The sequence below is a fragment of the Calypte anna genome, chromosome 25 (genome assembly GCF_003957555.1).
Source record: "Calypte anna isolate BGI_N300 chromosome 25, bCalAnn1_v1.p, whole genome shotgun sequence".
Taxonomy (NCBI): domain Eukaryota; kingdom Metazoa; phylum Chordata; class Aves; order Apodiformes; family Trochilidae; genus Calypte; species Calypte anna.
In genome coordinates this window covers 2,146,640-2,161,911 of record NC_044270.1, presented here as the reverse complement: position 1 = coordinate 2,161,911, position 15,272 = coordinate 2,146,640, and the positions used below count along the sequence as shown (strand labels likewise).

Below are 15,272 nucleotides of genomic sequence, written 5' to 3'. Positions count from 1 at the left end.
TTCCAGGAGCTTCCTATAGGCATTGATCTCCATATCCAAGGCCAACTTGATATCCAGGAGCTCCTGGTACTCATCCAGCTGCTGCTGCATCCTTGCCCTCATCTCAGCCATTTCCCTCTCCTTATCCGAGAGGAGCCTCCGGTTGCTTTCCCTTTCCCTGGCCAGGATGTCTTCCAGGTCATGGAGTTTCGCTTCCTTGGCAGCCAACTGAGGAGGAAAAGACAGGGAAGGATGTCTCCCTTTGGGATGGAGGGGGATCCAGTCCTAGGAAAGCTTTGGGGTGGGTTTTTCCTCACCTGCTTCTGCAGCTGGCTGACCTCGGAGGAGAGGTTGTCGATGCGGATCCGGGTTTGCTGCAGCTCCTCGTGGGCAGCACCCACCATGTTGCTGTTCCTCTCAGCTGATTGCTTGGCATTCTCCAGCTGGGAAGACCAAAAAAAATTTTAAAAATTGGGCAGGAGATGGGTGGATCCTGTTCCGAGCCCCCCACCCTTTTTTTTTTTTTTTTGGGGGGGGAGGGATGACACCAGGGTCCCAGCACGGCTGCATCCCCACTCCTTTCCATCCCCACTCCTTCTCCTCCTCCTCCTTTCTCCCTCTCTTTCTCCCTCTCCTCCTCCCTCCCATCCCTCAGCATCCTTAGCAATGTTCTCTCCCTTCTCACCTTTGCTCCGTAGGTTTTTTCCAGTTCCTCTTTGTACAGTCGGATCTGAGCCTCGTGTTGGCTCCGCAGTTCCTGGAGAGCTTCCGAGAGTTTGCTCTCAAATTCCCTCTGCCTCCCGTTGTCAATCTCCACCAAACGGGTCTCGTGGCGACGTTTGGTCTCACGCAGCTCCTGGGGACAGGGACAGGAGGGAGGGGACATTATCCCAGAAGCCCAAAATCCCTTGGAAAGGACCCCTGGGATCAGCCGCTCCAAGCTTTGATCCCTTCCCCCCATCCCACACCGTGATTCCCAGCACATCCAATCCCTCCTGGTTTAGGATGAGACTTTCTGGAGACTCTCGTCTTCAGGGATGGAGAATCCACCCCCTCCAATGCCTGATCCCCTGTTCTGGAAAGAATTCCTTCCTAATTCCAAACCTAACCCTTCCCTGGCAGAGCCCATGGTCTCTTGTCTGACTGATAGATCCCAACCCCATCCCGGCTCCAACCTCCTTCCAGGGAATTGGGGAGGGTAATGAGGTCTCCCCTGAGCCTCTTCCTCTCTCCTTCCTCACAGGATTTGTGCCCCAATCCCATCCCCAGCATCCCTTTTTTTTTTTGGATAACTCTTTAAGATCCCTTTTTTTTTTTCTCCGCCTCTCATCTCCGGCGACAACGGAGTCTCCATCTGACGGAGTCTCCACCTCCTCCCTGGCTTTCCCATTCATCCCGTGGGATGAGGATCCAAGAGATGGGAGGTGAAATTCCAAGCCAGCCCCTGGCTCACCTCGCTGTAGATATTTTTCTGGAATTCCAGCTCCTCCTTCAGGGTCTGCAGACGATTCTCAGCATCCACCCTCCGCAGCATCTCATCCTGCAGCTGCTTCTTGGCTTCATTTAAGGCACTTTCCAGCTGCAAGGAATGGGGTAGGAACATCACCAGGATCCTCCAGGAATACCTGGGGACCCAACTGAGGTTTTGTTGTTTTTGTTTTTCCCTGCTTGGGGACACAGATGCCACCTCTCACCTTGGCCACTTGTCCCCTCAGGTCCCTCGCTTCTGTCTCCAAGTTCCTCTTCTCGCTCAGGGCTGTGGACAGAGCAGCTTCCTTGGAATTCAGCAGAGCTTCCACATCCTTGAGGCGTGCCTGGGCTGTCAGGAGGTCCCCTTCCTTCTTGGCATTCCTGGAAAAGCCGAAGAATGGCAGAGGGATGAGTGGCAGGGAGGGACATAGCAGCTCCAGCCACCCCAGGGGCCAAGGTCGGGTGTCTGAAGGTCCCCCAGGACAAGGGACACGTCCTGCACTTGGGTCACCTCTCCCTTCCCAAGGAAATGATCCAGTTTTTCCAGCTGGAAAAAAGGAGCTGGAAGGGGTTGGGTGAGAGCAGCTCAGTGGGGGGCCAAGGTGGCCACCAGCATCCTGGCTGGGGACAAGGAGGAGCAGGGCAGGGATTGTCCCCTGGGCTGGGCACTGGGGAGGTCACAGCTCCAATCCTGGGATGGGGTCTGGGCCCCTCAGGAGCAGAAGGAGATTGAGGGGATGGAAAGTGTCCAGAGAAGGGAATGGAGCTGGGAAAGGGGATGGAGAGGAAGGAGAAGGGGATGGAGAACATGGAGAAGGTTTAGAGAGAAAGTAGAAGGTTTGGAAAATAAGGAGAAGGTTTGGAGAGCATGGAGAAGCTTTGGAGAGGAAGGAGAAGGGGATGGAGAACACGGAAAAAGTTTGGAGAACATGGAAAAGGGTCTGGAGAGCAAGAAGAAGGTTTGGAGAGGAAGGAGAAGGTTTGGAGAGCAAGGAGAAGATCTGGAGAGCACGGAAAAGGGTCTGGAGAGCAAAGAGACGGTTTGGAGAACATGGAGAAGGTTTGGAGAGCAAGGAGAAGATCTGGAGAGCATGGAAAAGGGTCTGGAGAGCAAGGAGAAGGTTTAGAGAACATGGAGAACGGTCTGGAGAATGTGGAGAAGGTTTGGAGAGCAAGGAGAAGATCTGGAGAGCATGGAGAAGGTTTGGAAAGCATGGAGAAGGTTTGGAGAATATGGAGAAGGTTTGGAGAACGTGGAGAAGGGTCTGGAGAAGTTGTGAGGAGCAGCTGAGGGATCTGGGATCTGGAGCAGAGAAGGCTGAGGGGAGACCTTGTGGCTCTGGTTGGAGCCAGGGGGGCGGGTCAGGCTCTGCTCCCAAGGAACAAGGGATGGGACAAGAGGAATTCCAGAGGAGCGGGAGGTTGGAAATTGGGAAAAATTTCTCCCTGGAAAGGGTTCTCCCAGAGGTGGAATCCCAAGCCCTGGAAAGGTTCCCAAGTCCTGGAGCTGTGGTGCTGAGGGCCATGGGGCTCGGATGCTCTGGAAGGACTTTTCCAAGCCAAAGCCATTCCATGATTTCCATGGCTCTGAGCACACCTGGTCCCCAAAAACCCCACAATGGTCAGGAAGATCCCAGTGCTCCGGAGAGGATGGGACTGGAGGGACTGGGAAGGGACAGGGTGTGACGTGGGGTGACTGACTGGGTGTGACTGACATGGGGTGACACCCAGGGACACCCACACCCACCAGGGGTCACTGTGGAGCCACAGGCACGAGTGGCACCGGGTGGGGTGGGGGAAAAGGGGGGTGGGTGACTGACACGTGGGGTGGGTGACACCCACAGGGTGCTGGTGGTGCCCAAGCTGCTCCATGCTGGGACCTCCCCCCCATCCAGAGATGCCACTTGGGGCCACCCCACCCATGGGTGCTCCTTTTTCTCCCTCTTTTCCTCCTTTTTCTCCTCCTCCTCCTCCTCCTTCTCCTTCCCCTTCCTTCTTCTTTTTCTCCCTCTTTTCCTCCTTCTCCCCCTCCTGGAAGGTCCCAGCCCTTAACCAAAGACTCCAAAACTCCCCATGCCAAACCTCAAAGGATTCCAGGACCTTTTCCCTGAAAATTCCCCAGGGATCCCCTATGGGATCCCAGCGTGGAGGAGAAGGGACAGGAGCTGGAATGACCTGCCAAGGAATTTTCCAGCCAGGACAGGGATGAGTTGGATCCCATCCTGTCCCCCCAAACCCCCCCCCCCAAAAAAAAAAAAAAAAGTGGCAGCACCCAGAGATTTCAGGGTCCCCTCCCATGCTGGGGACCCCCCCAATCCCCCCCATTCCTGGCTTTTCCCTTTGTCACTCCATGGATTCTGCCTTAATTCCTTGCAGCCTTCTGGGCTCCAGCTGGTGTTGGGCTAAAAATAAAAAGTTGGATGGCAGCTGCACCAAGTGCCTGGGGACAGAAAGGGACTTTCCTCCTCCTCCAAAAGAAAAAAGAAAAGGGGGGGGGGGGAAAAGGGGAGGGGGGGGAAAAAGGGGAGGGGGGGAAAAAGGGGAGGGGGGAAAAAGGGGAGGGGGGAAAAAGGGGAGGGGGGAAAAAGGGGAGGGGGGAAAAAGGGGAGGGGGGAAAGGGGGGAGGGGGAAAGGGGGGAGGGGGAAAGGGGGGAGGGGAAAGGGGGGAGGGGGAAAAGGGGGAGGGGGAAAAGGGGGGGGGAAAGGGGGGGGGGAAAGGGGGGGCGGAAAGATAAAAAAAGATTTAAAAAAAGGAAAAAAAAACCCAAACACTACAGAGGCACCAAAACTCTTCAGTAAAAAATGTCTCAAAAGAAAAAAAAATGATGGAGGGAAGAAGGGGCCTCCAGCTGGTTTATTTTTAGCTTTTAAAAGCAGGAAGGAGGGAAAAAATCAAAATTACAGCTGAGCTGCCAGAAATTCCAAAATATTCACAGAAAGTTGGATCTGCTCTGCCTGGACCCAGCCACCCAGAGGAGGTGGCAAAGCTGCACCCAGGGCCATCCCCAAAAATCCCATCCCAAAAAAACCTGGCAGAGAGAAAACCTTTGGGCAAAGCCTTTTTCCAAGGAAACACCTTTTGGGTTCTCCATCCCACTCCTGGAATGGGATCAATGGGACAGGGGCAAAAAAAGGGGGGTGATCCCCCTTTCTGCCTCCAAATCTCCCAGGAGCTGCCCCAACCCCCAAATCTTTTGGCACAGCTGGAAAACCCCAAGAATGCCAGGAAATCAGGGAATGGGTTGGAATGGACCTCAAGGGATCCCTCATCCCATCCCAGGATGCTCCAAACCCCATCCAAACCCCAACAATTCCAGGGATGGGGCAGCCACAGCTTCTGGGCGCAACCTGGGGCTCAGCACCCTCACCCCAAAGAATTTCTCCCTCCCCAGTTTCTCCTCTCCATCTCCCCTCTCCCAGTTCAAAGCCATTCCCTCTCATCCCATCCCATCCCTTGTCCCAAGTCCCTCCCCAGCTTTTTTGGATCCCTTCAGGCACTGGAAGGTGCTCTGAGGTCTCCCCAGAACCTTCTCCTTCTCCTTCTCCTCCTCCTCTTTTTCCTCCTCTTTCTCCTTCTCCTTCTCCTCCTCTTTTTCCTTCTCCTTCTCCTGGGGTTTCTTCCTTTGCACTGCTCCATCCCAGGGATCCTTCCCCTATTCCAGGCATCACTTTCCCCATCCCAGGGATCACTGCCCCATTCCATGGATCACTCCCTGCAACTTCAGGATTATTTCTCCATTCCAGGGATCACTCCCCCCATCCCAGATATTATTCCTCCATCCCAGGGATTATTCCTCCATCCCAGGGATTATTGCTCCCATCTCAGGGATTATTCCTCCATCCCAGGGATTGTTCCCCCATTCCAGGGATCACACATCCCAGGGATTGTTCCCCCCATGCCAAGGAGCAGGGCCCCAGAGGGAAAGCAGGAGGGAGGACAATCTTGGAAAAAAACTCCACAGTGGGGCAATGGGAATGTGGCAGAGCAGCTTCTCCCAGCTCCTGACTCATCCCTCCCATTCCAACTCTGCCAAATCCTCGGGACAAACAGGAGGCTGTCTCCTAGCAAAAGAGCTGGAAATAACCAGGATAATGCATGGCAAGGACAACATCTGCACGGAGCATCCTGTCAGGCACCAACCCCTGGCAAGGGAAAGCCTGGAATGGGGGGAGGGATGCCAGGGCTGGAGGTTTCCAAGGATGGATGGAAATAGCTCCCACCCTCTGAAATCAGCTGTGCCAAAGCCTCTGCCCAGGGCCAGGTTGGCTCCTGGCACTCTGGGTTCCAAAAGGAACATTTGGAGATGTTCCCAAGGATGGGGCTTGCTCCTCCTGGAGCTGGGATCTGCCTTTTCCCAAAGGATCTGAAAGCCAAAGGCTTCCCAAAGGCTTCCAGGCATTCCTTTCCTTCCACCAATCCCATCTCCCTGGGTGCAACTGGACCTGATCCCAAGAGAAACCCCCCAGGAATTCCCTAGAACTACTCCTTAGGGAGCCTTTTGGGATTTTTCCTCTGGATCAGAGCTGGACCTGGGATCTGGCTTTTCCCAAAGGATCTGAGAGCCAAAGGATTTGGGAACCAGCAAGGAGAATTTTACAGGGATGCTTCCCAAAAGCTTCCAGGAATTCCTTTCCTCCCACCATTCCCATCTCCTTGGGAGCTTTGGGTGCAACTGGACTTGATCCCAACAGAAACCCCCCAGGAATCCCCTAGAACTACTCCTTAGGAAGCCTTTTGGGATTTTTTCCTCTGGATCAGCTGGAGCAAACCCCACAAATCCAGCGTGGAACCTCCAAACCCAGCCCAAACCCCTCTGCTCCTGATTAAAAAAGATTTTTAAAAAAGCTGGAAACAAGGAAAAAAAAAAAAGGAATAAGCCATGAAAGAGGCTGTGCTGGCTGGGGGGGTGGCCCTGTCCCTTTTTGTCCTGCCAGGAGGGGTGACTCATCCCAACTCCAAATGGAAATCCCAAGTCACCAAGTGACGTGGTTGTTGGGGCTGAGTCCTCCCTGGCAACAGGAGGGGGAAAGGGGGGGGTGGTATCAGCAGAAAGGGTTGAAAAGCTGGAAAAAATTTAAAAAAAGGTTTTAAGAAGTGGAAAAAAGGGGTTTTAAAAGCTGGGGGAAAAAAGGGACTGGCTGCTTCCCACTTGGGGAATGGGTGGGATGGGGCTTCTGCCCCTGCTGGGTTTTTTCTGGGAATAAATCTGAGAATTAGCAAATGGCTGTGGTTGGAAAAAACAAAAAAAAACTCATGGCAGAGCTTGGAATCCAAGTCTTAAGCTCCAGCCAGGCTGGTATTAAAGCAGCTCCCAAAATCTGGCTCCAAGGAATTCCCTGTAGGATTCTGGCTGCCACCCTTGAGTTTTTCTAGGGTGCAGGATGTGAGAAAAAGGAAAAGGTTCCTGGAAACTCCCCCTTCCCTATGACCCCAAAGACGAGGAAAAAAACCACAAAGAAAGGGATAATTTCCCTCTGGATTCCCTGTGCCATGAAAATCCTGGAATAAGGAGAAGGCTTGGAGCTCCAGGCTGGGATTATGTGCAAAGTGCCACCAGTTAAAACCTGATTTATCCGAAGGTTTGTTCCCAGAGTTTGTCTCCATGGAAAAAAAAATCCCAAATCCAGGGATTTTTGTCTCAGCAGAACCCGAGGGGGTTTTGGGGGATGCTGGGGCTTCCAGACCAAAAGATGGAGAGGATCCCAAAAAGGGGAAAAGATGGAAGGGACTCAAAAAAGGGGAGAAGATGGAGAGGACCCCAAAAAGGGAGCAAGTCCAAGGTCTCCTTTTCCCTTTCCATCACCAACCCCTCACCCCATTTTTCCCTAATTCCAGGGAAGGGAAAAACTATCCCAGCCAGCAAAATTTCCTTCAGAACCAAACAAAAGGGGATTGTTGGCTTTATCTTCCTGGGAAAAAAACAAAACAAAACAACTTTGCTATCCCAGATAAAAGCAGGGGAGGTGTTGACACTACCCCAAGGTTTGTTTGCCCACACTGGGGGGGTGGCACTGCTGTCACCTGTCCCAGGTCACCCCCTGTGCCCAGGGAGGTTCCACGATAGGGATGAAGGGAAGGAAAATGGGAATCCCTGGAAAAGGGAAATTTCCCTGCAAAGGTTTTTGGGATCCTCAGAGCCCACTCAGCTCCAGGCTGGCAGCTTCTGGCACTGGAAGCAGAATTCCAGCCTGGTTGGGATCTGAAGTCACCTTCAAGACCCCCTCATCCCATCCCAGATCCCACATCCCATCCCAGATCCCTCCAAACCCCATCCAAACCCCCAACAATTCCAGGGATGGGGCAACCACAGCTTCTGGGGGCAACCTGGGGCTCAGCACCCTCACCCCAAAGAATTTCTCCCTCCTCAGTTTCTCCTCTCCATCTCCCCTCTCCCAGTTCAAAGCCATTCCCTCTCATCCCATCTCTCCAGGCCCTTGTCCCAAGTCCCTCCCCAGCTTTCCTGGAACCCTTCAGGCACTGGAAGGTGCTCCAAGGTCTCCCCAGAACCTTCTCCTTCTCCTCCTCCTTCTTTTCCTTTTCCTCCTTTTCTCCACCCTGAACACCCCCAGCTCTCTCCCAGCCTCCAGAGCTGCTCCAACCCCTCCCAGCATCTCCAGGATCTCCCCTGGATCAGCTCCAACACCTCCTTCCTCTCCTCCTCCTGCTGCATCCCACTTTTTCCACCAGCCTCAGCCTGGGATCTGGGAATTGAGCTGAACCAAAAGAGGGGGGGGAAGCTGCTTAATGAAATCCCTGGAACAGAGCCCAAGCCAGGATTAGGATCCCTCTTTTCCAGACTCTCCAAATCCCATTCCCTTCCCCAGGAGGTGCCTGAGCTTGGGATTTTCCTCCCAACTGGGGAATTTTTTTTCCTGCTTTCCCAGGTTTAGAGCCAGGGGGTGGGACAAGAGGAGGGGACAAAGTTCCCATATCAGCCAGTGGGGGTTTGTGTGTCCCTGGACTTTACCCTCCAGAAGTTGGGATTATTTGCACCATTCCATCTTTGGGAATCGTCTCCCTTGCCAAGAGGTGATGGAGCCAACAAGGGCTCTTCTGAAACTTTGGAATTTTTGCCTTGGAGCTCCGAGTGGCTCTGAAGCAGCTCTGGAGGAGAAGGTTTCTGATAGCAGAGGTTTCTCACAACCCCTTTGGAAAAAAGCCAATCCCAACCCCTTGCTCCTGCTCCAGCCCTTTCCCCCTCCAGCTCTGAGCAGAGTTGGAATTTCTCTGCCCGGGAGCCAATTTGTTGGGATTTTCTTCAGGAAGAGTTTAGGGATAATAAAACCCCAGCTCTGAGTCAGAAAAGCCCCCAAAATCCCTTGCTCCAGGATGGCTCCAGCACAGGGACCACAATAAGTGGCACCTGGGGACTGAGCCAACCCCTTCCCAGTTGTTCAGATTCCCACTGGGACTGAATTCCCATGGAAATTGGGATTCTTCATCCCAATGGGGTGGGGAAGGGAGGCAGGCAGCACCCAGCCCTGAGATCCTGCTCTGGGTTCCATTTGGGAATGTGAGGAACCTGTCCCAGAGGATCCAGAGGGATCCAGGGGAACAGGGTGAGCAAAAAAGATGGAAAAGAGGGCAGGTTGGGGACACCTGGAAAAGGGAGCAGGATGGAGACATGGAAAAGGGAGAAGGATGGCGATGATGGAAAAGGGAGAAGGATGGGGACACCTGGAAAAGGGAAGAGGATGGGGACACCTGGAAAAGGGAAGAGGATGGGGACACCAGGAAAAGGGAGAAGGAATGTTGGAGCCTTTTCCTTTCCCTGAGATCCTGGGAAAAAAATTTAAAAAAGGGGGAATGGTGGAAAAAAAAAAAAAAAGGTGGATGTTTGCACAGACCCCTGCAGGGAGGTAGTGAAAACCTCAGGAAAAAACCTTTTGCCATGGATCCCACCAGCATTCCAAAAAAAAAAAAAAAATTTTGGGAAAAGAAATCCGTGCAGAGCACTGGGAGCCACGTGTCCCTCTGCTCCCCAGCCACCCCCAGAGCATTCCCCAGCCTCACAAACTCCTCTTTGTCAGCTCCAAAAGGGCAAAAAACTCCTGGAAACTAAACCCTTCCCTTCCCTGGAAACTTTGGGAACAGAAGGAAAAGGGAATCAGCCCCAGGAAGGTTTCTCCCTCCTGCAAAAATGTTCCAGGCAGCACCCAGCCCTGGGGCAGGGAGAGTTGCTTAAGGTTCCCCTTTTTTTTTTAAATTAATTTTTTTTGCCCTCATCCCGTGGTTTGGGTTTTTTCTTGAATTGTTTTTTGGTTGGTTGGGGGTTTTGGGTTTGGTTTTTTTTTCCTGCCTTCTCCTTTCTTGGAAATGGTTCTTGGTTCCCTGTTCCTTCCTGTGAAGTTATAAGTGAGCCCAGGATGGGGAAAAAAAGGGGGGAAAAAAAGAAGGGGGGGAAAAAAAAAGAAGAAGGGGGGGAAAAAAAAAGAAGAAGGGGGGGAAAAAAAAAGAAGAAGGGGGGGAAAAAAAAGATGCAATGCAGCCAGGGCGAAAATTTTCAGTGCCCAGAGGTGAATTAAAAAATAAAAAAGGGACTGGTTTGGGGGTTTTTTTTATTGGGGTTTTTTTTTGCCATTTCAAGCAATTTTTGCAGGGCCTCCTGCTCTCCTCCCTCTGCAATCTTTTGCTGCCCACAAGGCAGACAACAATCTCCCTCCTTCTGCAGTTGTCAAATTGGGTTTTTTTTTTCCTTTTTTCAGGGTTTCCTGATAGTAAAAAAAAAAAACAAAAACCAAAACAGGGGGGGATGGGAGGGGTTTTGGGATTCCTTGTCCAGGGCTCCAACCTTGGAGCAAGGAGCTGGAATGGGTGCTGGGCCACCAAGTCCTCCAGAAGCAGCAGCCAGGGAGGGGAAAAAAACCCAGCAAAAAAATAATAAAAAAGAGAAATAGTGGGAAATTTGCTGCCTTCCACTTCTCAACCTTTTCCAGGGAAATAGGGCAACTGGTTTCCAGTTTGCACTCCCAGTTCCCTCCCCATCACTTATCAAAGAATCACAGAATGGGCTGGGTTGGAAGGGACCTCTGAGATCATCAGCTCCAACCCTTGATCCACTCCCCCCGTGGTTCCCAGCCCATGGCACTCAGTGCCACATCCAGGCTCTTTGGAAAGATCTCCAGACACGGAAAATCCACTACTTCCCTGGGCAGCCCATTCCAATGCCTGATCACCCTCTCCAGAAAGAAATTCTTTCTCATCTCCAACCTAAACCTCCCCTGGCACAACTTGAGACCCTGCCCTCTTGTCTTGCTGAGAGTTGCCTGGGAAAAGAGCCCAACCCCCCCCGGCTCCAACCTCCTTTCAGGGAGTTGCAGAGAGTGATGAGGTCTCCCCTGAGCCTCCTCTTCTCCAGCCTCAACACCCCCAGCTCCCTCAGCCCTTCCTCACAGCAATTCTGCTGGATCCCTTCACAGCCTCCTTGCTCTTCTCTGGACCTGCTCCAGCACCTCAATCTCCTTCCTGAGCTGAGGGGCCCAGAACTGGACACAGGACTCAAGCTGTGGCCTCACCAGGGCTGAGCACAGGGGCAGAATCCCTTCCCTGGACCTGCTGGCCACGCTGTTCCTGAGCCAGCCCAGGATGCCATTGGCCTTCTTGGCCACCTGGGCACACTGCTGGCTCACGGTCACCTTCCTGGCAATTCAGACTCCCAGGTCCCTTTCTGCCACTCTGTGCCCAGCCTGGAGCTCCCCATGGGGTTGTTGTGTTGAACCTCATCCCCTTGGGATCATCCCAACTCTCCAACCTCTCCAGGTCCCTCTGCAGAGCCCTCCTGCCTTCCAGCTGATCCACACTCCCCCCAGCTTGGTGTCATCTGTGAATTTATTAATTGTGGACTCAATCCCCTCATCTAAATCATCACTAAAGACATTGAACAGCACTGGGCCCAACACTGATCCCTGGGGGACACCATGGCAGCCAACTGGATCAGCCCCGTTCAGCACCACTCTCTGGGGGCCTCCAGCAGTTCCTGACCCAGCACAGAACAACTTCCCCCTTAGCTAGAAAACCTTTTCTTTTTTTATTTTAATTTTTTAGGCCCAGCACAAAGGGACAACCAGACAACCCCGGGGTGATGCTGGGGGCCCCGATAAGGAGGTCCCAGAGGCTCCTGTCCCCCTGGAGATACCCAGGGGGGGCCCCTGGGGGGTTGGGGATTGTTTTATCAACCCAAAAGAGGCTTCAAAAGCCAAAGAATGAAACCACTCCCAGCTCAGTTCCTTCCCCTCCAGCTCAGAATTTTAGGGGAAAAATTGTGGGGTTTGGTATTCTCCCCATCCCCGAGGTCCATCCAGGGGGGGTAGAAGGGGGGGAAATAAAAATGGGAGAAGAATTGGGGGTTTAGGGGAAAAGGAGAAACCAAAGGGAGTTGAAGAGGAAAATAAAAAAGGAGCAGAAAAAAAATATATAAGAGGAATGGAAGAGAATAATAGAATAAAATGGAAATATATAGGAATATATGTCTCGAAAAGTATATGTCTAGAAAAAAGTCTAGAAAATATATATATATAACTGTATATAGAAATATATATAGAAATATATATAAATATAAATTAGAAATATATCTAGAAATATATATACATATATCTAGAAATAAGTGTATCTAGAAAAATATCTATCTAGAAAAATATTTATAGAAATATATAGAGAGAAATTAAATATATAGAAAATATATATAGAAATATAATAAAATAATATAACAATATAAAATAATGAATAAAATAATGAAATAGAAAAATTAAATAGAAAAAATTAATAGATTGAATGAAAAAATAAATAGCCATCATCATAATAATAATAATAATTAATAATAATGGGCAGGGGAGGCTCGGGCTGGCTCCTGCCTCACCCCCTTCACTCCCAAAAAATTTTGGGCACCCTCTCCAAGGCTCAGGAGCAGCTCTGGCTCCTGCCAAGGGCTCTGGAAGGATTTGGGGGTTGGGAAGTGGCCCCAACCCCCCCCTCCGAGGCAGCAGGGCCACGCCAGGGGAAGGAATGAGCAGCCCCAGCTTCTCCCCACTGCTCCCAACCATGAGTCAGAGAGAACCCTGAGTCACCCAAGGACTTTGCTCCAGGAGAAACCCCCCCTCTCTGCCCCTTTTTCCAAAAAAAAACCAGCATCCCAGATCCCGAAAAAAAAAACCCTTACTCCAAACCCAGAGATGCTCCTCAGGAGCCTCTTTTTTCGGGACTTTTTTTGGAGCCTGAAGCTCCAGTAGCACAAACCCATCAGAGGCAAAAACCTCCAAGAGATGGGGGCTTTTCCTTTTTTTTTTTCCTTTTTTTTTTTCCCCTTTTTTCCCCCCTTTTTTTCCCTTTTTTTCCCCTTTTTTTTTCTTTTTTCTTTTTTTTCGGCTTTTTTTTTTCAGCTTCTTTTGGTTTGGGTTTTTTTTTCAGCTTTTTTCGGCTTTTTTTTTTTTTTTTTTTTGGCAGAGCCAGCTCTGAGCTCAACCCCCAGCCTGCACGCCGGGCATTTTTTCCAGCCCTCAAAAAGATTGTGGCCAAGATAGCTCTGGGTTTGCACAAGGCAGCAAGAAAAAAAAAAAAAAACAAAAAAAAATTTTTTTCCTTTCCATAACTCAGCTCCTTGTCTCTCTCTCTCCAGATCCTTAGGATCTGGGCAAGCAGGGATGAGGGAAGCTCCTTTATCCAGGGATGGAGCCACGAAGGGGCTAAATATAAAGTAGCCCCTGGATTTAGGGACAGCTGGAAAAGGCTCCAACCCCCCCCCCTTCCTCCCCTCCTTTACCATATTTATGGAATCTTGCCAGGGAGTTAATTTTAGCCTCGTTTTGGGATGGATTCCAAATCCAAGGGATGAAATGGAGGGAGAAGCGGTTGTTCCATCACCCACCCCCATGGCAAGAGGGGTGACACCAAGGGACGCCCCCTGGCTCCTTCCAGGACTCCAGGAGGGAAAATCCAAGGATGTGACACTGGAATATCCCCAAGGAACCTGCCTTGGGCATCGCCCCCGAGGAGGGGAGGGGACAAGGAGGTGACAAAAATATCCAGCTGGGAGGTGGGAATTTGGGGAGGGGTTGGGGAGGGATTTGAGCCTGGAAGAAGAGCTGGAAAACATCGGTGATGGGAAAAGGGATACGGAGGGAAATAGGGAACGGGAAGGGGTGGGCACAGGAGGGTTAAAGAGGAGCAAAGGAACCAGGAGCAGGATTTTAAGGGGTGCCAAAGGAAAACAGGAGGAGCAGGAGGGATCCGGTGGCAGCTGCCTGGCACTGCTTCCTCCTCCCTGCTTGGAGCTCCTTTGGGAATAGCTCCGGGATGACACACGCCCAAGCCCTGCTGCTCCTCATCCCCCAGACCCTCCCCAGGATCCAAGGAACCTCTGTTCGGCCTCTCCAGCTGTCACAGCCCTTCTCCCAAATTCCCACCCCTCTGGCCAAGGGCATCCCGGCCAAAGATGGCGCTTGGAGGGACAGTGGGAATGCCGGGAGAGCTTCCCTCCTTTCCCAGTTCCCTCCACGGACACTCCTGTCCCAGTTGGATCGTGGGTTTTCCCTTTCCCTTCCTCCTCCAGGTCCCTTTTTTTTTTTCCTCCCTCCCGGCTCCCTGCCAACCATGACGCCAATGCCCATCCCATGCTCATCATTCCCCCCCCCTTTTTTTTTCCTCCTCCATCTCCAACCATTCCCGAGAATAATGGGGGGATTGGGGGGTGCCACTCACCGAGCTTTCAGCTCCTTGTGCTCTTCCCGGACTTTGCTGAGCTCCAGCTGCAGCCGAGCTCTTTCCTTGGCCACCGAATCCAAGGTTTTCCTGGCATCTGCCAGCTCCGACTCGTAAGCGGCTTTGATGCCCGACACTTCCCTGCTCACCACTTCCTCGGATTCCGTGATCCGGAGCCTCAATCCCGCATTTTCCAACTCCAAGGACCTGACTTTATCGATGTAGACAGCCAGGCGATCGTTGAGCTCCTGCAAATCCTCTTTTTCCTGCAAACGGGTGATGCGGGTCGGGGATAAGGGGGTCCCCGAAGCCCCCCCGCGGGTGCTCCTTTTCTGGGAAGGAGTCGCCATGGGAATCCCGGGAATGGAGGAGAAGGAGGAGAGAAGCTTCGGATCACACCCAGAGCTCCGTGTCCCACCTCGGCTCCTCTCTGCCCTGCCCGGGTGATTTATATCCTGGCCCCAAACTGGGGGGGGGGGGGGGAGGAGGAGGAGGAGGAGGAGGAGCCGCCGAGGAAGGTGGAGTCAGAACCGGGGTGGAGATCCGACCGGAGCTCTTCAAGCACTCCCAGCCTGGCTTGGGAAAGCATCCCTAGGGAAAAGGGAGTGGGGAAGGAGCGCAACCCCTTAGGGTGATCCCCTACAAACGAGCCCCCCCTGCCCTCCTCCTGGGTGACCCCCTATAGACACCTCCTGCATCCTATAAACACCCCTGACCCCTGGGAGACACCCTACAAACACCCCCCTGCCCTCCCCTGGGTGACCCCCCTATAAACACCCCGATGCCCTGGGTCACCCCCTATAAACACCCCTCCCCTTGGGAGGCACCCTACAAACACCCCCTGCCCTTGGGTGACCCCCTATAAACACCCCCTGCACCCTATAAACACCCCTGATCCCCTGGGTGACACCCTACAAGCACCCCCTGCCCCCTACAAGCACCCCTGACCCCCTACAAACCTGGGTGCTTGTAGGACGCTTGTAGGGTCCCCCTATAAACCGCCCCTGCCCAGGCCCCCCCCTGTGCACCCCCTGGGGCTTTCTGGGGTCCCCTGGGTGCAGGACCCCTGGGCTGCACCCCAAGTTCTGGGGCCATGAAGAAGGAGCCCAGGACACCCCCAAACCCCCAG

General features: G+C 52.5%; 1 protein-coding gene across 1 annotated transcript; it reads right to left on the bottom strand.

Annotated features, from left to right (window-relative positions):
- Positions 1–3: 3 nt before the first annotated feature.
- Positions 4–14,613, bottom strand: LMNA (lamin A/C; the record flags this gene model as incomplete). Its single annotated transcript, XM_030464975.1, has 6 exons — positions 14,144–14,613; positions 1,674–1,830; positions 1,433–1,558; positions 665–835; positions 297–422; positions 4–207 (listed from the first exon to the last, which is right to left on the bottom strand). Coding segments are annotated over exons 1-6 (1,134 nt in total), but the record flags the coding sequence as incomplete, so codon positions are not given.
- Between the last annotated feature and the right edge of the window lie 659 nt (positions 14,614–15,272).